General features: G+C 35.5%; 1 protein-coding gene across 1 annotated transcript in view; it reads right to left on the bottom strand.

Annotated features, from left to right (window-relative positions):
• KCNMA1 (potassium calcium-activated channel subfamily M alpha 1) overlaps positions 1-20,122 on the bottom strand; it is a 526,984-nt gene that overhangs the window by 121,079 nt on the left and 385,783 nt on the right. Inside the window, exons 15-16 of the mRNA XM_019471725.1 lie at positions 15,637-15,746; positions 4,991-5,059 (exon numbers count right to left, since the gene is read on the bottom strand). Coding sequence (XP_019327270.1) covers positions 4,991-5,059; positions 15,637-15,746 — 179 coding nt within the window. The remainder of the gene's footprint in view (positions 1-4,990; positions 5,060-15,636; positions 15,747-20,122) is intronic.

The following is a 20,122-nucleotide window of genomic DNA, read 5'->3' as shown; positions in this document are numbered from 1 at the left end:
GCCATCCCAAAGAAAAACCCAAACTGAGAAACAAATACAGTTGGTAACATCTTCATAAATGAGCTTAATAAATGTCATTAAAATGAATGTGACATACAGTACAAACTATCCATGGCACTTTCACTGGAACAGTACAATAGCTTTAATGAGTGCTGTAGTATGAATAACTGGGCTCAAAACAGGACCAGCAATGCAAAGAATCAGGTATTTGGTTGTTGTTAATGGAAGGTGAGACTACAAGAGAACATGAACTACTGTATTGTAAGACGTGTTTTGAAGGAAGACTCTGGGGAAAGAAGGACATCAATGAAGGTGTGAATATGGAGAAAATATGGCAGCACAAGGGCTGGTAAAGACGAAATATACATCGTCACGATACAGTACAAATGAAAAAAGAGGAGGGGAGATGTTAACAGTAAAGTCTGCTTTTCAAATGCAACAATCTGATACACCAATGACTCCACGAGGGGAAAAAAAAAAGCACCTAAAAAACTTATACTGTTTTATTTTGTACTTCCTGCAAAGAAGTTAGTGCGTGAGTCACAAGAACCAATGGAGAGACAAAATGCTGTTCTCTCTCCTCTTTGAGATTGGGGACTCATATATAAATATACACACACATATATATATATACACACGTAGACAGATGAATATATATATATGTATATATGTGTGTGTATATACAGAGAAAGATAGACAAAGATGTTATCTTCCTGTGTTCTTGGCAAGGAATTAGTCCTGAAGTTAGAAGGAGTGGAGGTAGGATTGAGGTTGGAAGGAAAGGTAACGAAGAGGGCATACCGCTTTCGGCTTCTGCAAACGACAAGAAAAAAATTGCAAATCAAACACTTTGATAAGAAATCAACTGGCACCAAAGCAAAAGCAAAAAAACCCTTTATTTAAAAGTCTTCAAGGCTCAAAGGTTTTTCTGCTGAGAATGAGAACAAATATATGGATAGACGAGGAGTAAACACAGGGTGCAGGAGGGAAGAATCCTGGTTAGGCTTTCCTTCTTGCTTACTCATGTGGAAAAAAGAAAAAAAATAAGGGCAAAAAGGAAGGCAAAAATCTCTCTAAAAGGGATTTCAGATGAGGCGTTTGAATGTCTGCATTTTGAACTGATATTTTTTCTCTCTATTCCCAGCAAGCTCCACTGTGACATTTTCAGGTTGATGTTCTCCATGTTCCTTTGGCATTTTTTCTACAGAAGAAACAAAACCTCTCTACACATGAACTAAGAAAGACCATTTTTTAAGGTGAAGTATTTGACTTGCATCAGGAACACAAAAACTTATTTAAGTGCTTCCTGCTCTTAATAACTGATTATAATATTGCCAGATACTAATTAGAGATGAAGGAATGGCTAACTCATATTGTGACCTGGAACTACTGAAGTGCAGACCTTAGTAGCTGTTCAGAAACCCACTAAATTCAGTCACGTTTTGTAAACTGAGGTTTCTTTGATAACTGAGCAGTAAATTAAACATTATTAAATATATAAATGTAAAGGTAAAAAAAAAAAATCTAATCATGGGTATTTTAATTAATCTTTAAGATACCTTGATGAGAAACAGTTGCCTAAAAAGATGAACATACTATAGATGCTTTATCCATTATTTGAAAACGAGTTTGTATTTCTCATAATTATATTACCTATATTTAGGCTTCAAAACTTTTAAATTCTGCTTTTAATCAATCTTGTAAAGTCATAAATTGTTTATAATTAATAATCTCATACTGTCAAAACTTGTTATCAAGGTGTGCTTAGTGTTTTGTGTAGCTTTATTAGGAGTCAGGAAAAAAGGAGAAAAAACCCAACTGCGAGCAGGAAGCTCAGCTACTGCTAACTTGTACATGAATATTAGCTTAGATAGAGTTCTGGTGATTTATAATTACTATTGATCTCAAATTCCCTGTGGTAGAGTTAACAGAATTTGGCTGTAAATCAGAAAGCTTTAGAAAACCAGCATCTAGGAGACTGCCTGGGAAAAAAAGGTGCATAGATAAGTGAGTATTTATGCCATTCTACATGTAATGAAGACATTAACAAAGTCAATGAAAATTCTGCCATTGACTTAAAATGGTACTAGGATTTATCCTTAACACCAAGGTGAAAATTTAGAGCAGGGATAAGACAATCTAGAATGCCCTCACATTATCACTTTTGAGTGCTGCACACACTTCTGAATTCACTTTGCGTTGCTTTAGCTTTGAGTGCAAAGTGATGAAGGCAGAAGAAACTAATCTTAAAAGGAAACTCCCCGTGTAAGTAAAAAATCAGATATATAATTTCCTTATGTAGATATTCTATTATGACTAGTAACAAAAATTAAACTGGTGGGAGTAAGATCTTCTCATCCCTTAGGCAGACAGAACGCTTTGAAAATTTTCTCTGCTCCTGAAAATACTGGTCCTAGACCTGCCTCAGCTATGGCAGGAAATACTAGCTCTTAATAAAAGAGTGCCACCTAGATAACATTCTAAATTTTTGTTTATATTTATCATTGTTGCTCTAAATTGTAAACTATGTAAAACCTCTCCATAGTTTTACAAAATAAGAATCTAAACTATAATCCTAAAATAAATCAGCACATACCTACTGTTGGTCACTCTCATAAGGAGTGAAAGCTAAAAGGGTACCATAATCAGTTCCCCCTTCATCTTTATGAAGAATTACCAATGAAGAACTTAAGATATGAAGTAGAATAAAATATTTTCAAAGTCAACAACAACAAACATAATTGACAAATGACAAATTTATCCTGTTCAAAGACAGCTTGCACTGGTAAACCATGTTATTCTAATTTTTTTCTTAATTCCCCATCTTTTCATTTAATAAGATGCAAGGAAATGCAAGTATACCTAAGAAGTGAGAAACTGAAGTTTTGTTCCGTTACCTTTCTGGTTAGACCAAAAGGCTCCAGCTCAGAAAACCACAAATATGTACTTAACATATTTGGGTTGAAGAGCGCAGGAACAAGCAGAACAGTAAAGATATGCTGCAGGTAGCTCTGTGATTCACCAAACAGTGGCTATAAAATTATCACTGGTTAATAAAGTCAGCATATATTACTGTGGATGGGGGTTATAAGAAAATGTGAACGTCTAGCTTACGTGCTCTCCTCTTGTTACATATGTATTCACAAAATCCAGCTGTTAACATCCTTTTGTTAGTACTGTTTCCTGCAATTTTTAGGCTCTTTTTTTTCTACCAAATTAATTAATTGTGAACTGTTACCTGTGTGGCTTTAAGTAAGAAGGAATATATGATTGTATCACATTGTGTTACTTTTTGTGGGATCCTCTGCATCACCTTGTGATTCAGAACTCAATCCAACTCCCACTGAAGTTAGTGCAAAGAATGATATGGAAGCCATGAATTATCTGTTATTACTGAAAAAGACTGTAATATTAGCACTTATGTAACTAAATGACAACTGAAGTAATGACAACCTAAAGTTGGGCAATAATTCTTAGGAGAGTCAACAGAAACCAAATATTTTCTAATATTGGAAATACAAAATCCGGTAAATAATTCCACTGCTGTTACTATGGTATTTTTCTTTTTTCTAGGAAGAGATTAAACTGCTCAGAGACAAAAGAATAATAAATCATTTGCTTTACATTAACTAATGCAGAATGAGATCATTCAATGGAAGAATATTTTAAGAGCCCATGGCAGCTGGAAGCATTAAAAAAAAAATCTGATTATTTAAAAAAAAAAAAAAAAAAGGATTTCTTAATCAGCATAGTGTGGACAAAAATAATATCTGATAGCACATACACCACTTCACATATCACTTTATAACATAGGAAAGAATCAAGCAAAACCAACTGTAGGGCATGGAAATACTTTTATAAACAGTTGTAACATTGCATTTTCCATGTCAAACGCCCCACATAGGTTTTCTAGATATTTTTAATAAAGAAAAATGAAAACCTGTAATAATAAACATTAAAATAAACTTTCAAAACCTCAGAAATTGTGGCATGAGCTCAAATGACAGAATTGGTTCTCCTGTGAGGAGAAACAATTGCCCTCGGAAGTTTTAGGTAATTAGTGGCCAAAAAGAAGATGAACTACTATGTATCGTTCCAGATTCACTACAGTAGTACATAATATAATTTTTGACAGAGGAAAATAAAATTCAGCTCAGAGTCAGTATTGTTATATTTGTATTATATGCCCCTCCACATGTTGCAGAGCACATTTCTAACATTTTTGTTATACAAAAATGAATGTTGTGTAAAGCACTGATGGACAAGTTGATAGCAGATTGACTCCAATGTTCCCTCGGATTTTTATGAATTTTCATACGAAAGACCCGCCAAGAAACACTACTTTTCCTGTCTGTAAATCTGTACTACTAATAATGAATTTTTTTCTTTTTGGCTGAGGAAAGGAGTCAGCCAGTTGGTAATTTCAAGGCTAAATTAATCTCTTCCAGTTTCATGATATTCATATATGCAAGTTTTGTCAGAACAGATACCATATAAAGACTATGTTTATCCTATATTTCTGTTTATTCTGTATCCTATTTAAATTGGTTCTTCCAAACGTATTTAAATGAAATTATTATTCTGAGAATACACATAGCCATAATGAGTTTTGATATTACATCTGTTTTCCACTTGTCCATTTTCAGTGAAGTAAGTTGGACCTCCAACTAGAACTGATAGACTATGAGCAAAAACGTTGTAAGTTTTTGTTTAAGTAAAAATGAATTGCACTTCTGGAGATGGGACATACGTATCACTGTCCCCTCACCTTCTACTAAATGTTCTGACTTAAATTAATTTTAGGGAAAAAGAATAGGGCAGAAATGAAAGCCTTTCAGTGATACGTGAAATGGTGTAATGTGATGGCATGCTAATTATACTCTGAAATGTTTCAAAAATATAAGAATAGCTATGTTCCTTCTGAAAAAAAGCAGGCAAAATTCTTGACAGTGCATTTCAGAACTTCAAAATTTGTAGGCATTGGACATACCTGCTTTCTCGTTTTTCCGACTTGTATTCTATGGCTATCATTAAGAGCTTTAGTTTCGCAAACACCAGTCTGCAGGAAGAGAAGAGGCCAAGAGTCAGTCCTTTTTTACAACCAACATCACATATGTAGAGATAGCTGCGGGGTATTTTTTCTTTGAGAACTTACACTAAGATCTTTTCCCATTTTTTCAGTTAGGTATACACAGAACGTATATTAAGGTCTTTCTATTTTGAAGATAATGAACACATATTTTCCTAAAAATACAAACTGACAAGTTGAAAACTGTAGCATAAGCACCAACACTATGTTACTAAGTCTACTTAAGCAATAATAACAAAGGTCACGATGCACAACATAAAATTGCGTTTGGCTATAGTTGTGGATGTCTTGAGGACATTTTTCAAATCTTTGCTGGAATTCAGCCATACGTTGATTGTAGTGTGCATTCCTTAGAAAATATGTATGTACTGAACTAAAATGAGAGTACACTATTAATAAGTCAATATTTGCCAACTACTGTCGCAGAGGAACAGCATGACTGGAAGCAATTTCTGACCAATATATGGGGAGTACATTCTGATACTGTAATACACATTTTTTTCAGTTGTAAAAGTCTGTACAAGTGGCTATTTATTAAAACAACTCAAGGGTGATACTCAGACTTGCAGAACTTTCAGTTAGCACAGCAACATTTGCTTCAAGCTAATAGGCTCTCTGAGAATAAATGAACCAACAATGTTTTAAAAATAACTAGAAACCATTTTGCAGTTTTGTTATTGAAGTATACGCAAATTCAACACTATTTGCTTCCTGTTCTATGAATTTGTCACAAATTATTCTAGGGCTCACCTTTCAATTAGATGGCTGCCATCTTCTGTATCATACACTAACTTTTCCAGTTCTCAGTGCATCTCTACAAACTTCCTTACTTTATTAATATTTTTGCATGTATTTCGAGAATATTTATATTCTTTAAGCAAATCTAAGCAATATTCTGCATACTTTGCATCAATCACATACTTAGCAGAAAACAAGGAATTGGCTGCTGAACTGATAATATTCCATTTCTATAATAAATTTCAGAAATTAACTTTTCCAGTTCTCAGTGCATCTCTACAAACTTCCTTACTTTATTAATATTTTTGCATGTATTTCGAGAATATTTATATTCTTTAAGCAAATCTAAGCAATATTCTGCATACTTTGCATCAATCACATACTTAGCAGAAAACAAGGAATTGGCTGCTGAACTGATAATATTCCATTTCTATAATAAATTTCAAAAATCACTGTGAACAGTTAATTTCTGCTATTTCTTCAGGATAAGAGAATAATTACAGCTAAGCATGGATGTAGGGGTTCTGACAATGCTGAGGCAATGTGCTGCATATCACATAAGGATATATACAATAGAATTTACTTTGCATTGTTTAAGTTTTGCAATGTAATTCTTGAGTATATTTTTTTTTCAAAAATTTTCCTTTTAAAGGATTGTAAAAGTATCTCTGTAGTCTCCTTGTCTGGGGAGACAGGTGATATATCACTATTGGGAAGTAACACAGGGCAAGATTCATTTAACTTTTTTCCCAAATCAATTAAAACTCTTATTCTACCCCCAGCACTCCAGCCAATGTCAGAAATGGGCAGACAAAATCCTGATAGTTAGGAAATTCTTGATTAGCCCACCACCTCCTACAATATTAACAGGTTAATGAAGCCTGACTATCCCGCTTCAAAAAAAGAAAAATAAAATAAAAAATCAATTTTCAAACATATTAACACTTGAGTACCCTATATGTTGTATTAAGACCATTACGCATCTGTTTTAAAAAAGATTATATAAAACTACAATACAAATTAATACAATACAATACAAAAAGAAAAAGATGAAATACAAGTAAAATATACAAAAAAATACAACTTCACGAGCCATGAATGTCAAGAGTTCTAAATCTATTTTTTATTTTGACCACCTACATTCCTTTAGGAAACACACTTAACTTCTCTTCCTTCATTTTCTAGTATTTGATAATCTATCTGTCTATGTATCTTCCTAAAAAGAAAAAAACCCAACAAACCAAACTTAAAGAGATAAGCACAATGCTACCCTAATATTTGGCATCAGTATCGCATTCTTATCTATACATTTACTAAAAATATTTAAGTAGTAAAATAAATAGGTTTACATGCACTTGGCCATGCTATTAAACATTAGGATTAATACGTGTCACCATTTAACTGTATTGTGCAAATGTAGTTTGATACGATTAAAACGAGAAACAGAAAGATCTTAACCTGCTTTTTTTCCCCAGATACATAAAGAACCTTGTAATAAGAAGTTAGAACACTTTTATCTCAAATTATTATGTAGAAGTCCACAAAAATTGTCAATGACAGTACATGAGGCATTAATTTCTATTTTATTTTCAACTGTCAGCATCTTCTGCTAACTACTGATGAACACAGATGGTCAGGAACAAAGACTCTTAAGAATATGACTTTTTTTCCCCAGATACATAAAGAACCTTGTAATAAGAAGTTAGAACACTTTTATCTCAAATTATTATGTAGAAGTCCACAAAAATTGTCAATGACAGTACATGAGGCATTAATTTCTATTTTATTTTCAACTGTCAGCATCTTCTGCTAACTACTGATGAACACAGATGGTCAGGAACAAAGACTCTTAAGACTATGAATCTGACTGTTTCTATCTACCCAGAGAGAAATAAATTGTTTTTGACATTAAATCTTCCTTCTTTACTGTAAGACTATCATTGGCATAAATTAACCATAGATACCTGCTGTATTATTTGCATGTGAAAGTACTGGGATATTTAGAATTTAAAGAAATTATCATTCTCCTTTCTGAGTTGCAAAACATGAAGATATAACCTTGATTAGTTCTTAATTATTTAATTTTGTACCAAACATTAAAAAAAGGATTTTAATTAGAAAATCTACTGGAAGGAAGTTTTTTCTTTTCAAACAAATTTTTTATTGAAATCCTGCTCACCATAAATAATTCAGGTTTTTTTCTCAGGGTCAGTTATAACATTTTTTGCTGAACTACTTTCGACAATGGAATAGGTACTCTCCTCAGGAGAGAAAAAGTACTTTCAACCTACTTCCATACCTTGGTTCAGCTGCAGTTAGCAAAAGTATATTGATATAGGTTACATCACTTTGCTATTCACCTGATGAAAAATACATGCAAAAATATCATTCTTATTTGAAAAGTAGTATCTTATAGTAGCATCTTAAGCTGAGCAAATGACTTACAATATCAGAATTCTTTCATAAGTACGTTATTTTTGTCTTTTCAAACTATTTTTTATGCACATTGGCAACTGGTGCTTTCTTTGGCACTTGCTAGTACGTTGTGTTCCTTCGGAGCTGGAAGTATGAGAATAGCAGGTACTTTACTTTTATGGAGCAGCAGTGTCTAAAACCAGTGCAGTCAATAAGCTTTGTATGTTGGAATAGAAATTATCATAATATATATTTAATAACCCAAATACCCCTTTTAAAGGTTTGTTAGTGTCAGGCTCATCTAATTTTCAATCACGTGAAACTGGCAAAAGCATGGGCACCTTCTGCTTTCAACCTCCAGCTGGGTTCTTCCAGATGCTGAGCACTCATGTATTGCTCAGGCAAGGAAAAAAATTTAAGCAAATATTCCACTAGTAGAATTTCACAGAACTATTCAAAAAATTCAAAAGTAAGCACTGATGTAAGTGGTTGTCTGATCAAGTGTAAAATGGTAAGTTTGTTAGCAAGAGTTTTGGGGGTCTTGTTAAAATATTTGAGATGTATTTTGCAGGTGTCTTACTAGATCATTACATGCACTTCTACTATTGCATTAGAATTGCTGGATCTTTTTAAGCACGCTACAGAAAAGCACATGACAAGAGAAGTTAGAGGAGGAATCGGAAATTAGAGATGCTAAGAAATGGAAAGCCACTGGCTAAAATCTATCCCATATGTAATACAGAAGGCACTGGTGGTGTTGCAATATTAGTTGCGACTCCTGTAGTTTTATACAAATTAGGAAGAATCCATTGGCTACCAGTACTGGAAAATTTGCTCAGAAAGTAAGAGTACTTAACTACTATTACAGTTATTTTCCATTAGAATACTGTTTATCTTACATGACTGTTGACTTACTATTTACACCTCAGAAAGACAGCAAAAACTTTGAGCGTGCTGCGAAAGGATAAGAAACCCTAAGAGGCCAGCTCAGGAATATAGAAGAATGAAAAAAATACGGCTGTGCCATGTGTGTGTGTAATCATGCAGATGTTTCTGGATCTGTGATTGCTATGTATCTCACATTGATGTGAAGCAGAAGTAACTCCACTGAAATAATGGAATAATTAGCTTAATGAAAAGCAAACAATGCCAGTGAGGAGTTTAGTTTACTAGACAGGCTTTAGTTAAGTGGGCAGTCCCACGTCAGGTTAGAATTTTAACCATAATCTCAGCTGTGAAGAGACACAGAGATACTACATGTTCAAGGTACGTTTTCCAGTCTAATCCCATCTGACCAATAAAATGAAACACAATTAAGTTTTATATTTTGCAAGTTATGAATCACTGGCTACAAAGCAATACTCCCTGCCAGGTTCAGTGCATGAAAAACATTGTTCACACTTACTGCCAAAACACTGAAGAATGCACTTTTTAATTTCTTTAGTCAGTCAGGAACCAATAGATGTATCAGAGAGAGATTTGAAACCGATGAAAAGTATTACATACAAACATTGCCTAATGCACCTGCATGGCAACAGTTTAAATGTACTTTAGTACTTCACGTAAACATTTCCCTGATGTATCTGAATACAATACACAAGTTTTGAACTCTCTCCTTTTGCTTTGTGTTGTGGTTTTAACCCCAGCCGGCAACTAAGCCCCACACAGCTGCTCGCTCACTCCCCCCCAGTGGGATGGGGGAGAGAATCGGAAGGGTAAAAGTGAGAAAACTCATGGGTTGAGATCAAGACAGTTTAACAGGGAAAGCAAAAGCCACGCACGCAAGCAAAGCAAAACCAGGAATTCACTCCCTACTTCCCATCAGCAGGCAGGTGTTCAGCCATCCCCAGGAAAGCAGGGCTCCATCACGTGTCACGGTGACTTGGGAAGACAAACGCCATCACTCCGAACGTCCCCCCTTCCTTCCTTCTTCCCCCAGCTTTATATGCTGAGCACGACGTCATACGGTGTGGGATATCCCTTGGGTCAGTTGGGGTCAGCTGTCCCGGCTGTGTCCCCTCCCAACTTCTTGTGCCCCCCCAGCCTGCTCGCTGGTGGGGTGGGATGAGAGGAAGAAAAGGCCTTGACCCTTTGTCAGCGCTGCTCAGCAGTAACGAAAACATCCCCGTGTTATCAACACCGTTTCCAGCCCAAATCCAAACCACAGCCCCATACTAGCTACTGGGGAGAAAATTAACTCCATCCCAGCCAAAACCAGCACACTTTGTTAAATCATGATATGAGGCTAGTTTATCTTTGAAGGCTTATCATGGGAAGTATCTGGAAAAGGTTCTTGTCCCCCTAGTCTTTAAATGATCTCCTGGTTGAAGGTTACAATAGATTAGCTCCCTGTCTCTGACAGGGTAACAGACAGGGGAGAAAAAAAGAAAAAAAAAAGAAGGGGAAAAAAAAAAAGAAAAAAGAAAAAAAGAGAAAAAAGAAAAAAGGAAAAAAAGAAAAAGCTATCAGCCCTGTCATGTGCAGAAGCTGAGCATTTGGTACGGGTCTTTTATGCACTTATTCTACAGACCTAACAAACTTTTTAGCAATAATTGTGTTGAATATCACTCGTGTATGGCTGTGGACAAGGCCTTTTGTCTTTTCCTTAGGAGATCAAGGTCTTACAGGGTCATCCAATGTCCAAAAGGAAAACCCTTCTGTTAAATTCTATGAGACTGAGTTGTAAACAATTAACATAAGTTAAAGTAATAAAAAAACACACTGAAGTGGGCCACAGTTTGCATAAATCAATCAAAAAAGTCAAAGTACTCTTTAAATCTAGCACTGTGAAAAAAGACCTCCAAGACGGGAACTCTGCTAGGATAATAACGTGGAATTCATGGAAGCAGGAAAAGTAGACATCCAAAGGGAGTACACAACACCAAGGATAGATTTTAATACAAAAGCATGTAGAGAATATGGGTGAATCTTGATAAAGATCAGGCTCTTTTCTAGTGGGTTCATGAGTCTTTATGTAAACAATATAATAGAGTGTGTAGAGAGTAACTTATGTCACTCATGATAATATGACATACATCACTCATAATGACATATATTACTCTCTCTCTAGACACACATATACACACAGAAGCACTTCATACAGATTAATTATTTGTACCAGTTCCAGTCAGTGGCTGCTGATAAGACCAAGAGCAGGTGAGCAAATAAATTTGCTGCTCATGGTAGTTGATACCACTAACATCACTAGGATGGTAGTGAGAACGTGAGCTGGATATTTAACAGTTTTAGTTGCTGACCTGCCAGTCTGTTATGAAAATGCCGAATGTCAGAAATGTCAATACAGAACACTACATTGATTTTTCTCTATATTTCCCACATCAAATATTATCTTGGTTTATGAGATGGTTCCTGATTTGAAATGCAATGGAAGTGCTGTGAAGTGTGGAATATATCCTACTCCAATACACATTTGGCTAAAGAGTTTCATAAATATTTGTCTTCCGTTACTTTCGTGTAGTCTTACCCTGCTAAACAAAACTATCATTCCACTGTTCTTTCTGGCTCCCATTAAAGCTGATCATGTTGGAATAAGAAAACTAAGTAAGGCTGTTGCTCCTGTAAGAGCTCAACTGAAGGTTTAAACACAAAGAAACGAAGCTTGCTTTATAAAAGTGGGTATTGTTAGTTTTCTTGGTATGAACAGGAAACATGGCTGCCACATATACAGTTTTTGAATTAATAAAACAAAATTTGTCCAGTAATTATTAACCCGCTAATTATTGCTTGTACCAAGTGTAGTAAAATCCAGGTTATCCAAAACCATGGTGTAAGCACTGGCAACGGCAACTTAGGCCTCCATACTTTAAACGCATTAAAGAAGAAAGAACTGTGGGAAGCCGTAAGGCCTCTGCGCTCGTCTATGGATACTTTTCTATTGAAGCAGCTTTTTCATACTTGTGAAAAGGTTGCTGTCCACTGACATGAAATTAGGGAGCACAGCGGGACCTTACAACATCTGTTTTCATGCATTGGCTCTTGCTATCTCATGGGTGTGCCTGAGGAGACTATTTAGCACGTAGTCCTTGGCTGGGTGGAGGCAGCGGGGCTGGCCAACCTTTCGCTGGGGGCACCCAGAGGAGACTTTCTGAGAGGGCTTGGAAAAAGGTGTAAAATATAGGAGACATCTCTGGCAGGATCAGATGGAGCCTGATTTTAATCACAGTCAGAAGATGGAAAGCTTCATTTACAGTCACGTCAGTCTAGAGGCAGTCTTGCGGCTTGGCCACTACCCGAGCTGAGCTTAGGTTTGTTGAGTCTAAAATTTGACACACATCTGCAATGTTGAATAAAGTTCTGGGTTCAGGAAAAAGCTCTTAATTTAACAGGTATGGACTGATCCAGCATCACTGCTTCAGAGAGGCAGAAAACTGTACTGGTCATATTATGCGTGGCTTAAGTCTCAAGAGTTCAAAAGTGCCTAAGATTTACCTCACCCTCCGAGACAAGTCAGAAATCTAGTTGAAGAGAATGGTACAAAGATAGAAGCAAGAACTTGACAGTTACAGGTAGCCCATGCTGCCCTTGCTCTGTGAAAGACTGGCTTAATTTGGAGTTGCTCTCAGACTAGGAAGTACTACTACTATGAATACATCCAGAAGAGAAATAATCTGTTGTGGAGCTGAGAGAGAACACAGACAAATGCTGAGTGTCACCTACTCGCCTAACTTAGTTCTTCTTTGTCAGGACAGTGAAGTTTTTAAGACTTCTGTGATTAGCTCCCCAAACGGACTGTTACAAAAACATACAAAAATCTTCATGACTGATGTGGAATATATGCCATAGTTATAAACCGTGCAACAATATGCTGCACAAATACAGAGGTAATGACATCTCTATAATTTTGCCTTTCATTAAAACATGCTATGACATTTGATTGAATGAGTGACTTAAAAAATAGAACCAACAGCAAATGGGCCCGATTTAACATATATTAAGAGAAATGAACACCTTTCATACGCTGTTTCCACTGCTAGGTCAAGTGTGAATCCATAGATGTGCTAGCCTGACTAGGAAAATTTTTGGGGGGAGAACGGTGGTCCTAGAACTTGGGTGAAGGTTAACCTTGCATTAGTAAATATTAGAAGGCCCACTAGAAGACTCTGTGCTAGTGGGGAACAGTTTGGTTAGTTTACTCTTCAATCAGCATCATCCACATCTGGTCCAACAATATCCAAGGGCACAGAATAATAGGAATTACATTCACGTATTGAAAATATATTGGTGGGAATATGTTCACACAGTACACACACATATACTCAGAGTTATAAATAAAACTCGTAGACTGATATTAACTTATATTTCCCTCTAATTCTTCACCCTGGTGTTGACATCAAAAGCTTGAAATTCTTCAACAATATTGAGTGTCCCATCCCCACTGAAAGAGGAGATGTTTCTGCACTCTCTTTATGTTTGTTATCCAAACTGTATGGCAGCCTATTTACCAAAGAATCACATTCCTAGACCGCCAATCAAGACCAATAGCCTGAGGAAGCAGCACATCTCATTTAGTTTCAGGGTTTTAAAATGTCATTGACTGCGTCTATTTTAAAAGCTAAATTACAAAACCTGTTCTCAAAGTCTGTATATTTTGTGGGTAGTTGATCACACTAAGCCTGTCCACTGATTTTATTTCCCCTTCACAAACCAATGCAACGGACTTCTTGCTGTCCTTTGGTTCTTCTGGAAATTGAATAGCCAGTTTTTACAGTTATGAAAATACCTATGCAAACTCATTAATATGTAACACTACATTTTAGTTTTCAATGTGCTTTAATTAACCTGAATTTAATAGAGTTATTAAACTGTTGGAAAATTTGAGATAAATCTTTTTCTTTAATTTAAACTAGGAAACACAGTTAATTAAGCCTCCAGATAATCGAATGCTTTAGGAGAGCTCCAAAGTTTTCATATGTTTCTAAATCTCAGTAAATGCCCTTTCTTTATTGATTATTTTATCTCAGCTCTACCAGCACAGTTAAATGACTGTCAGCTTTATGTCAAATACAGTCTCAGTCACATGTTTCTAAGAACTCGTATAGAAACTCAACTATGTTTGACAATGGTTTGGCATGGAGATTTAGTTTTCATGGTTGTAGTTAGTGTAAATGGCACAAACTACCATTCATTCTGAATATAATACCAATCTCTAGAATACATTATGAGATTTTCTATTTCAAGATATCCAGGCAAAATTTTGTGCTTATAGTAATAAACATTTTCCTTCAAAAACCTAGTCACAGTCTGGTTAACACAGTGGAGGGATGGATTGTGAGCCCCTTCATTTTACTAGCAAATTCAAGACTGGGCTCTGTCATAGCTACATCCCAGAAAAAGACAGATGTTTAAATGGATAACATTTGTCTGACAGTTGTTTCTCCCTTGTTCTTATGCCATAACCTATGTTTATGCCACTGTAAAAATCAGAAAAGGTGGGAGAAGTGAGAGGAGTTAAAGCAAAATCATTCTCCTTTACACAAGAGATGATATCTTACTTCTTCCTCTATTTCCTCCTCTAAGAATGGAGTCCGCAGAAGTTTTTCTATGTTATCTAGTTAGACATCAAACTCTTCAGAGTAGGGTCTGTTTCTTTTTAAGCATTTGAACAGTGCCTAGCAAAAGCTGTCCACGGTCTTTGCTGTGACCTTTTGGTACGGCTGTAATGAAGAACAATGCCAACAGAAGAGGAAATACGACTGTGCTAAACTATCCTGACTATGTTTGTGGCCACAGTATTTATCATAGAAACGTTGTACATACAAATCTCTCCTTCACAGAATCATTCTAGGACAAATATAAGGACTTTCAGTCTCTAGAAATAAAGGTGTAGCATGGCTTATGCTATGGTTATATACTATATGCTTCAAATATTCCTTTCTCATTACAGAATAGACATATTTTTTCTGACATATTTCACTTGTTAAAAGGGGTTTGCAACCAGTTCCACAGAGCTCTGGATGCCACACTGCTTATATGACTCCACTACATCTGTTTCAATTAATGAATAGTTTCCTTGGAATGGGACATAAGCCAAGACGGCGACGCTGACAACCACCGTGCAAAGAATGGGAATCATTAGAAGAAACAATGGGACGGCACTTACAAGTAAACAACTCAATTTAAATAGATTGCTGATGAATTTGTTCAACACTGAAAACATTTATGCTTTCATTTACAATCACTTAATTCCAAATCTCTTCTGAAAACAGGCATTACAATGTTTGGAATACTTCCATGCAGTGATTGCTTTAACGTTTATTTTATTGGATCCCATCTGATGTAGCAACATTAGGACTGTAGCAGAGTGAAACAGAAACCTTAGATTTCACTTGAGAGAAGGCAAATACTTATGTATATTAATATGTATTTCTACTTACTCACAAACTGCAGGGAAGGACAAACCCACAAAGGCACTAGACAGATATTCTGTGTACATTTCATTTGCAACTCCTTCCAGGTAGTATTTCTGCCACGTATCCTCCTCAATCTAAAACAAAGAAACACAGATGCAGAGTTCTGAGTAAAACCAAAAGCTTTCTTTAAAATTTACAAACGACTGCTTAAACACGTATCAGATTTTAACAAGTAAGTCAGTAGACTGTTATGGCAATTAATATTGCTTATTTTTACAGGGTGTCCTGGAATGCCAAAAAAAAAAAAAAAAAAAAAGAGTCCATGTAAATCAATCCCAGTCAGTAAATCAAGTATCCTATGTAATTCTTTTTTTTACAGGGTGTCCTGGAAAGCCAAAAAAAAAAAAAAAAAAAGAGTCCATGTAAATCAATCCCAGTCAGTAAATCAAGTATCCTATGTAAAAATAATACAACTCAATTCTTGGCAAGCACATTCAGCATGAGGTGAAATAAGGTTGAAGAGTGCTTGAGGAAAATAGTTTCTTAATTTTCCCTTTTTGAAACTTCTCTAGTGAAATGGTTGCATTATATTGTTATTTGAGTCTCTCTAACAACGTTTCAATTATTTTCACCTTGTTCAGAAGTTGATCAGCAGTCAAAACTCATAGTTTAAGATTATAAATTTTTTTTCTTCTCTGCATCTATAACTAACAAGGAAATATGAGAAACATATATTCAAACAATTTCTTCAATTGTCATCAGGACAACAACCGAAGAAAACCTTTACTGTCAGATTCAGAGATCTTTTACTGTTGAAGGAAAACAAGTCAGGACTACCATCGAAAGCTCAATATATTTGCGTAAGCAGAAGTTTCTAGTGATATCTGAGATGCGCATGCAATCCCACCTAGCTTCCAGCTGCTGCCCTGGGGTCCGTGGATGCCATGTCATATCTATAAAGCTTATGTCTCAGACGCTCTATAAAGTCTTTCAATTAGCATCAAACACCTATCTTAAGGTAACTGGATCGAGCCACTTAGTTTCCATCAGCAGCAATAGCACTATAATTCAGAAGAGCAAATACAAAGCTAGCTGATATGACTGGAAATACGGCATATGCTGAAGCTGTTCACTGTTGAAATCCCAGTTCTCTATACCGTAATTTGTGCCCTCACCCAACATTTGTTTGAGATTTGACTGTCATTCCCAATGAGACCTCCCTAGGCAAACTAGGGAAACCACCACAAACACCGCAGCCTGAAATACCTAAGGCTTCACATCAGTTGCTTCCCTATTTATTACATCACATTAAAATAGAGCAAAAAACTCAACCACAATGCGACATTCCTGCGTGTAATTATCTCTTTGGCTTTATTCACTAATTGTGCTATATAAATTGTGTGAACAGAGCAATTCGTATTTGCAAGAATTATACAGAGCACCAAAAATGTATGTGTGAAAATACAGTATATATAAAATTAGTGAGAAACATGTCAATTACATCAGACTAGCAAACATAATGTGATATATCTCTTTTTTTACATTACCACATTTTCGTCGGGAAACAAGTAAAAAGAGAGAGATTGAGAGATCAGAGATTCTAATTTTCTTAAATAAGGCACATGATTTTACAGGTCATGGTAATATTTATCTTGTAATTTAGTTCATGTATAAAAGCTGTATTTTATTCTTTTGCAAAAAAATAAAGAAACTCTTAGTTCCACTGTTTAGGTAGCCCCATTATGGTCTTCATCTTACAGAGCAGAAAGTGAGACAGTACTGAGTTTAGATGTGAAGGCCATAATGAGAAAATATTTTTTTTAAAACTATTGGTAGAGATTTGCAAAGCTACCTGAAAGGTTGAAGTACCAAATACCGACTGATTTGAGAAGGACTTGGATAACTATATACCTCTTAAACTCTTTCACAATTTGTCTCTTTCTGATATCCCCAGCTTTTCCTGAAGCTCAGTCTACATTGTGTAAAGAGATGACAATACTAATCCTGCAGGAAACAGAGCTGTAGCCAGGCCCAATGAAGTGGCAAAAAGGATGCTTCAGGAACATCCATCCTCATAAATTACTGCAGGTAAGGCTCAAGTGCTTTAATCTACACTGCTGATCTTGTTTGTCTAAAGAGCCAGCGTAACGGCAACCAGCTAAGTATGAGCCAGATTTTTTTCTTTTCCATTACAAAAGAATTCTCAGCATTTCAGAAATTCTTATCAAAGAATTCAGTCCAGCAAGATAAACAGCTTATTACTGCTTTAAAATTTTGTCCAGCTACATTACTGCCCACTACGTCAAATGCCTTGGATAATATCCAGTCAATTATTTCAATGGCATAAAATGCCTTATGGCAGCAAAACATAGGCCTATATATTCTCTATGGTAAAAGCATTATGGTACATTAGGAGGAGCGTGGGGTTTGTTATGAACATATATTCCAAACAGCAATATAAGTGTACATCTCTGTCAGTATTCAAGGAAAGAAATTAATACATGGGTTGTAAGTGACTTGGGTAAAGGTGACCAAATTAATTTTTCAGCTATTCAGCAATAAATCAAATTGAGAAAAGCATCTTTAAGCAACAATTTATCTTTGTCTGTTGTGTCAAACTACAGCTGTTTTAAAAGAGCATTAAAGCAAGAGGTTCTTGCATAACATACAGGGCTTAAAGGAAATCTCACCACGTAAATTCAAACAAGGATAAAAACTTAAGATGGAAAAAAATAAAGCACATACTCTAATCACCAGACAGTTCAGGTCTGTGACCAACAACATACTCTGCATTTATAATGTATCCAGCAACTGGCTTTCTGCCTCTTAAATTTAAAAATGAACTCATGCCTACATAGATATCATTCAAGACTTTTTTCTGCATATTAATTCTATTTTTCTTTTAACTGGTTTGCTTATATTGTTGTTTCATTAGTTGTACTTATTATTATTCTACTCTAAATTATGCTCCTAAACAAGGTATAATCAGATGAAAACGTTAAGTGTTTAACAAAACTTTTAAGCTAAGTAATTGGTATTTTTTAATTTTAAATTAAAACTTTAGGAACTTTTAAAATCTCATATGCTTTGGGAAATAAAATTATATGCGGACAGGCTGTAAAAGTAAACTACATTTTAAAAACAGAAGCTATAATGGTTACGGAGGCCTATTCATTCCCCAAGAGTCTAGAACAGATTTTTCTTGTTCCTTCTTATACATTTTTAGTAAACACTTAATATTTTCTCAAAGTTTTAAGTTATAGTCCTGTATTCCATATTCTTACTCCAGCTCCAAATCAGGAAGCTCACAAAACCCCATAAAACAGGAATACTATAGAAATGCAGTGATGTTCCTCTTCCTACGCCTTTTCTTGCTCTTTTGGAGAGCTGTCTTCATCCCTGCTTCCCCTGCCTGCACTTCCTTAAGCCTCTGCCCTTCACTCTGCCTCTTTGTTTCTCTTCTCTACCCTATCGTTACCTAACATCACCCACAATACCAACAGAACTGCTTCTCTAGGCTAATGTCCTGTATATCTTGCTTTCTATTTCCCTCTTAACTCCTTTATCCAAATGGAAACATCAACCTGCCTAACTGACATGTTCTAGAGGATGTATAGCCACCAACTGACAGAGTTCTTTATCTTACTTCCCCGTCAGCGGTGTTACCACCTCCTCTTTTAGACTCGTAACGTGGTTGTCTTCTTTGCCTGCTTCAACCCAGTCACTTATTCTATGCTTAAATCATACAGACGTCTTGTCTTCCCACTAGTCAGGATAATCTGTGAAAAAATATCTAAATCATGTTAGAAAAAATTTCACCTTTAAAAGCTTTAAGAGACAGCAAGACCAATTCCATGTCAAATGAGCATTTTATGGATAGCCAGTACCAAACAAGCAAGGGATGCAGTACTGTCATACATACTAAGCTCAGAGAGCAAAACCAGGATTATATTATTCATTAGCAGGAAATAAAGCAAGAGCCACATTAAAAGGCTTCGGAAAGGGAATTACAGCTGAGCCTCTACAGTTGCAGGAGCCCATGTCAGGAGTGCAGTGTCCTAGCAGCATGTGTAAGAGCTACAGCTCTGCTAATTGTCTAACTTAAGGAAGCATTTTCATACCGTGACCACACATGGCTCGTATTGAAATGCTGAGCTTTTCAAACTCTTTTACAACTTAAAAGCAGCTCTTCCCTGTAATAGCCTGCTCCACAGCTCGTTTAAACCACTCAAACCTTCTCTACTGATTCTGACATGCTTAGGATCAAACAACAGTGTGTTTTGACATAATGATTTCAGTTAGAAAAAAGAAATCAAAATAAACTTCAGACTATATCATTATCATGTTATAATATTATATTATTAAACACAATTTATTATATTGTTATATTACAGTAAATATATATTTTATATATTGTTATATATACAGTAAATACAATATATTATATTGTTATATTACAGTATTAATAGTAAATTTTACTAGTGCTTTTATATTATATTATTATGTATTA

This window comes from Aptenodytes forsteri, unplaced genomic scaffold (assembly GCF_000699145.1).
Source record: "Aptenodytes forsteri isolate BGI_AS27 unplaced genomic scaffold, ASM69914v1 Scaffold15, whole genome shotgun sequence".
Taxonomy (NCBI): Eukaryota; Metazoa; Chordata; class Aves; order Sphenisciformes; family Spheniscidae; genus Aptenodytes; species Aptenodytes forsteri.
The sequence above is the reverse complement of the archived record's forward strand: the minus strand, read 5'-3'. Positions and strand labels throughout refer to the sequence as shown.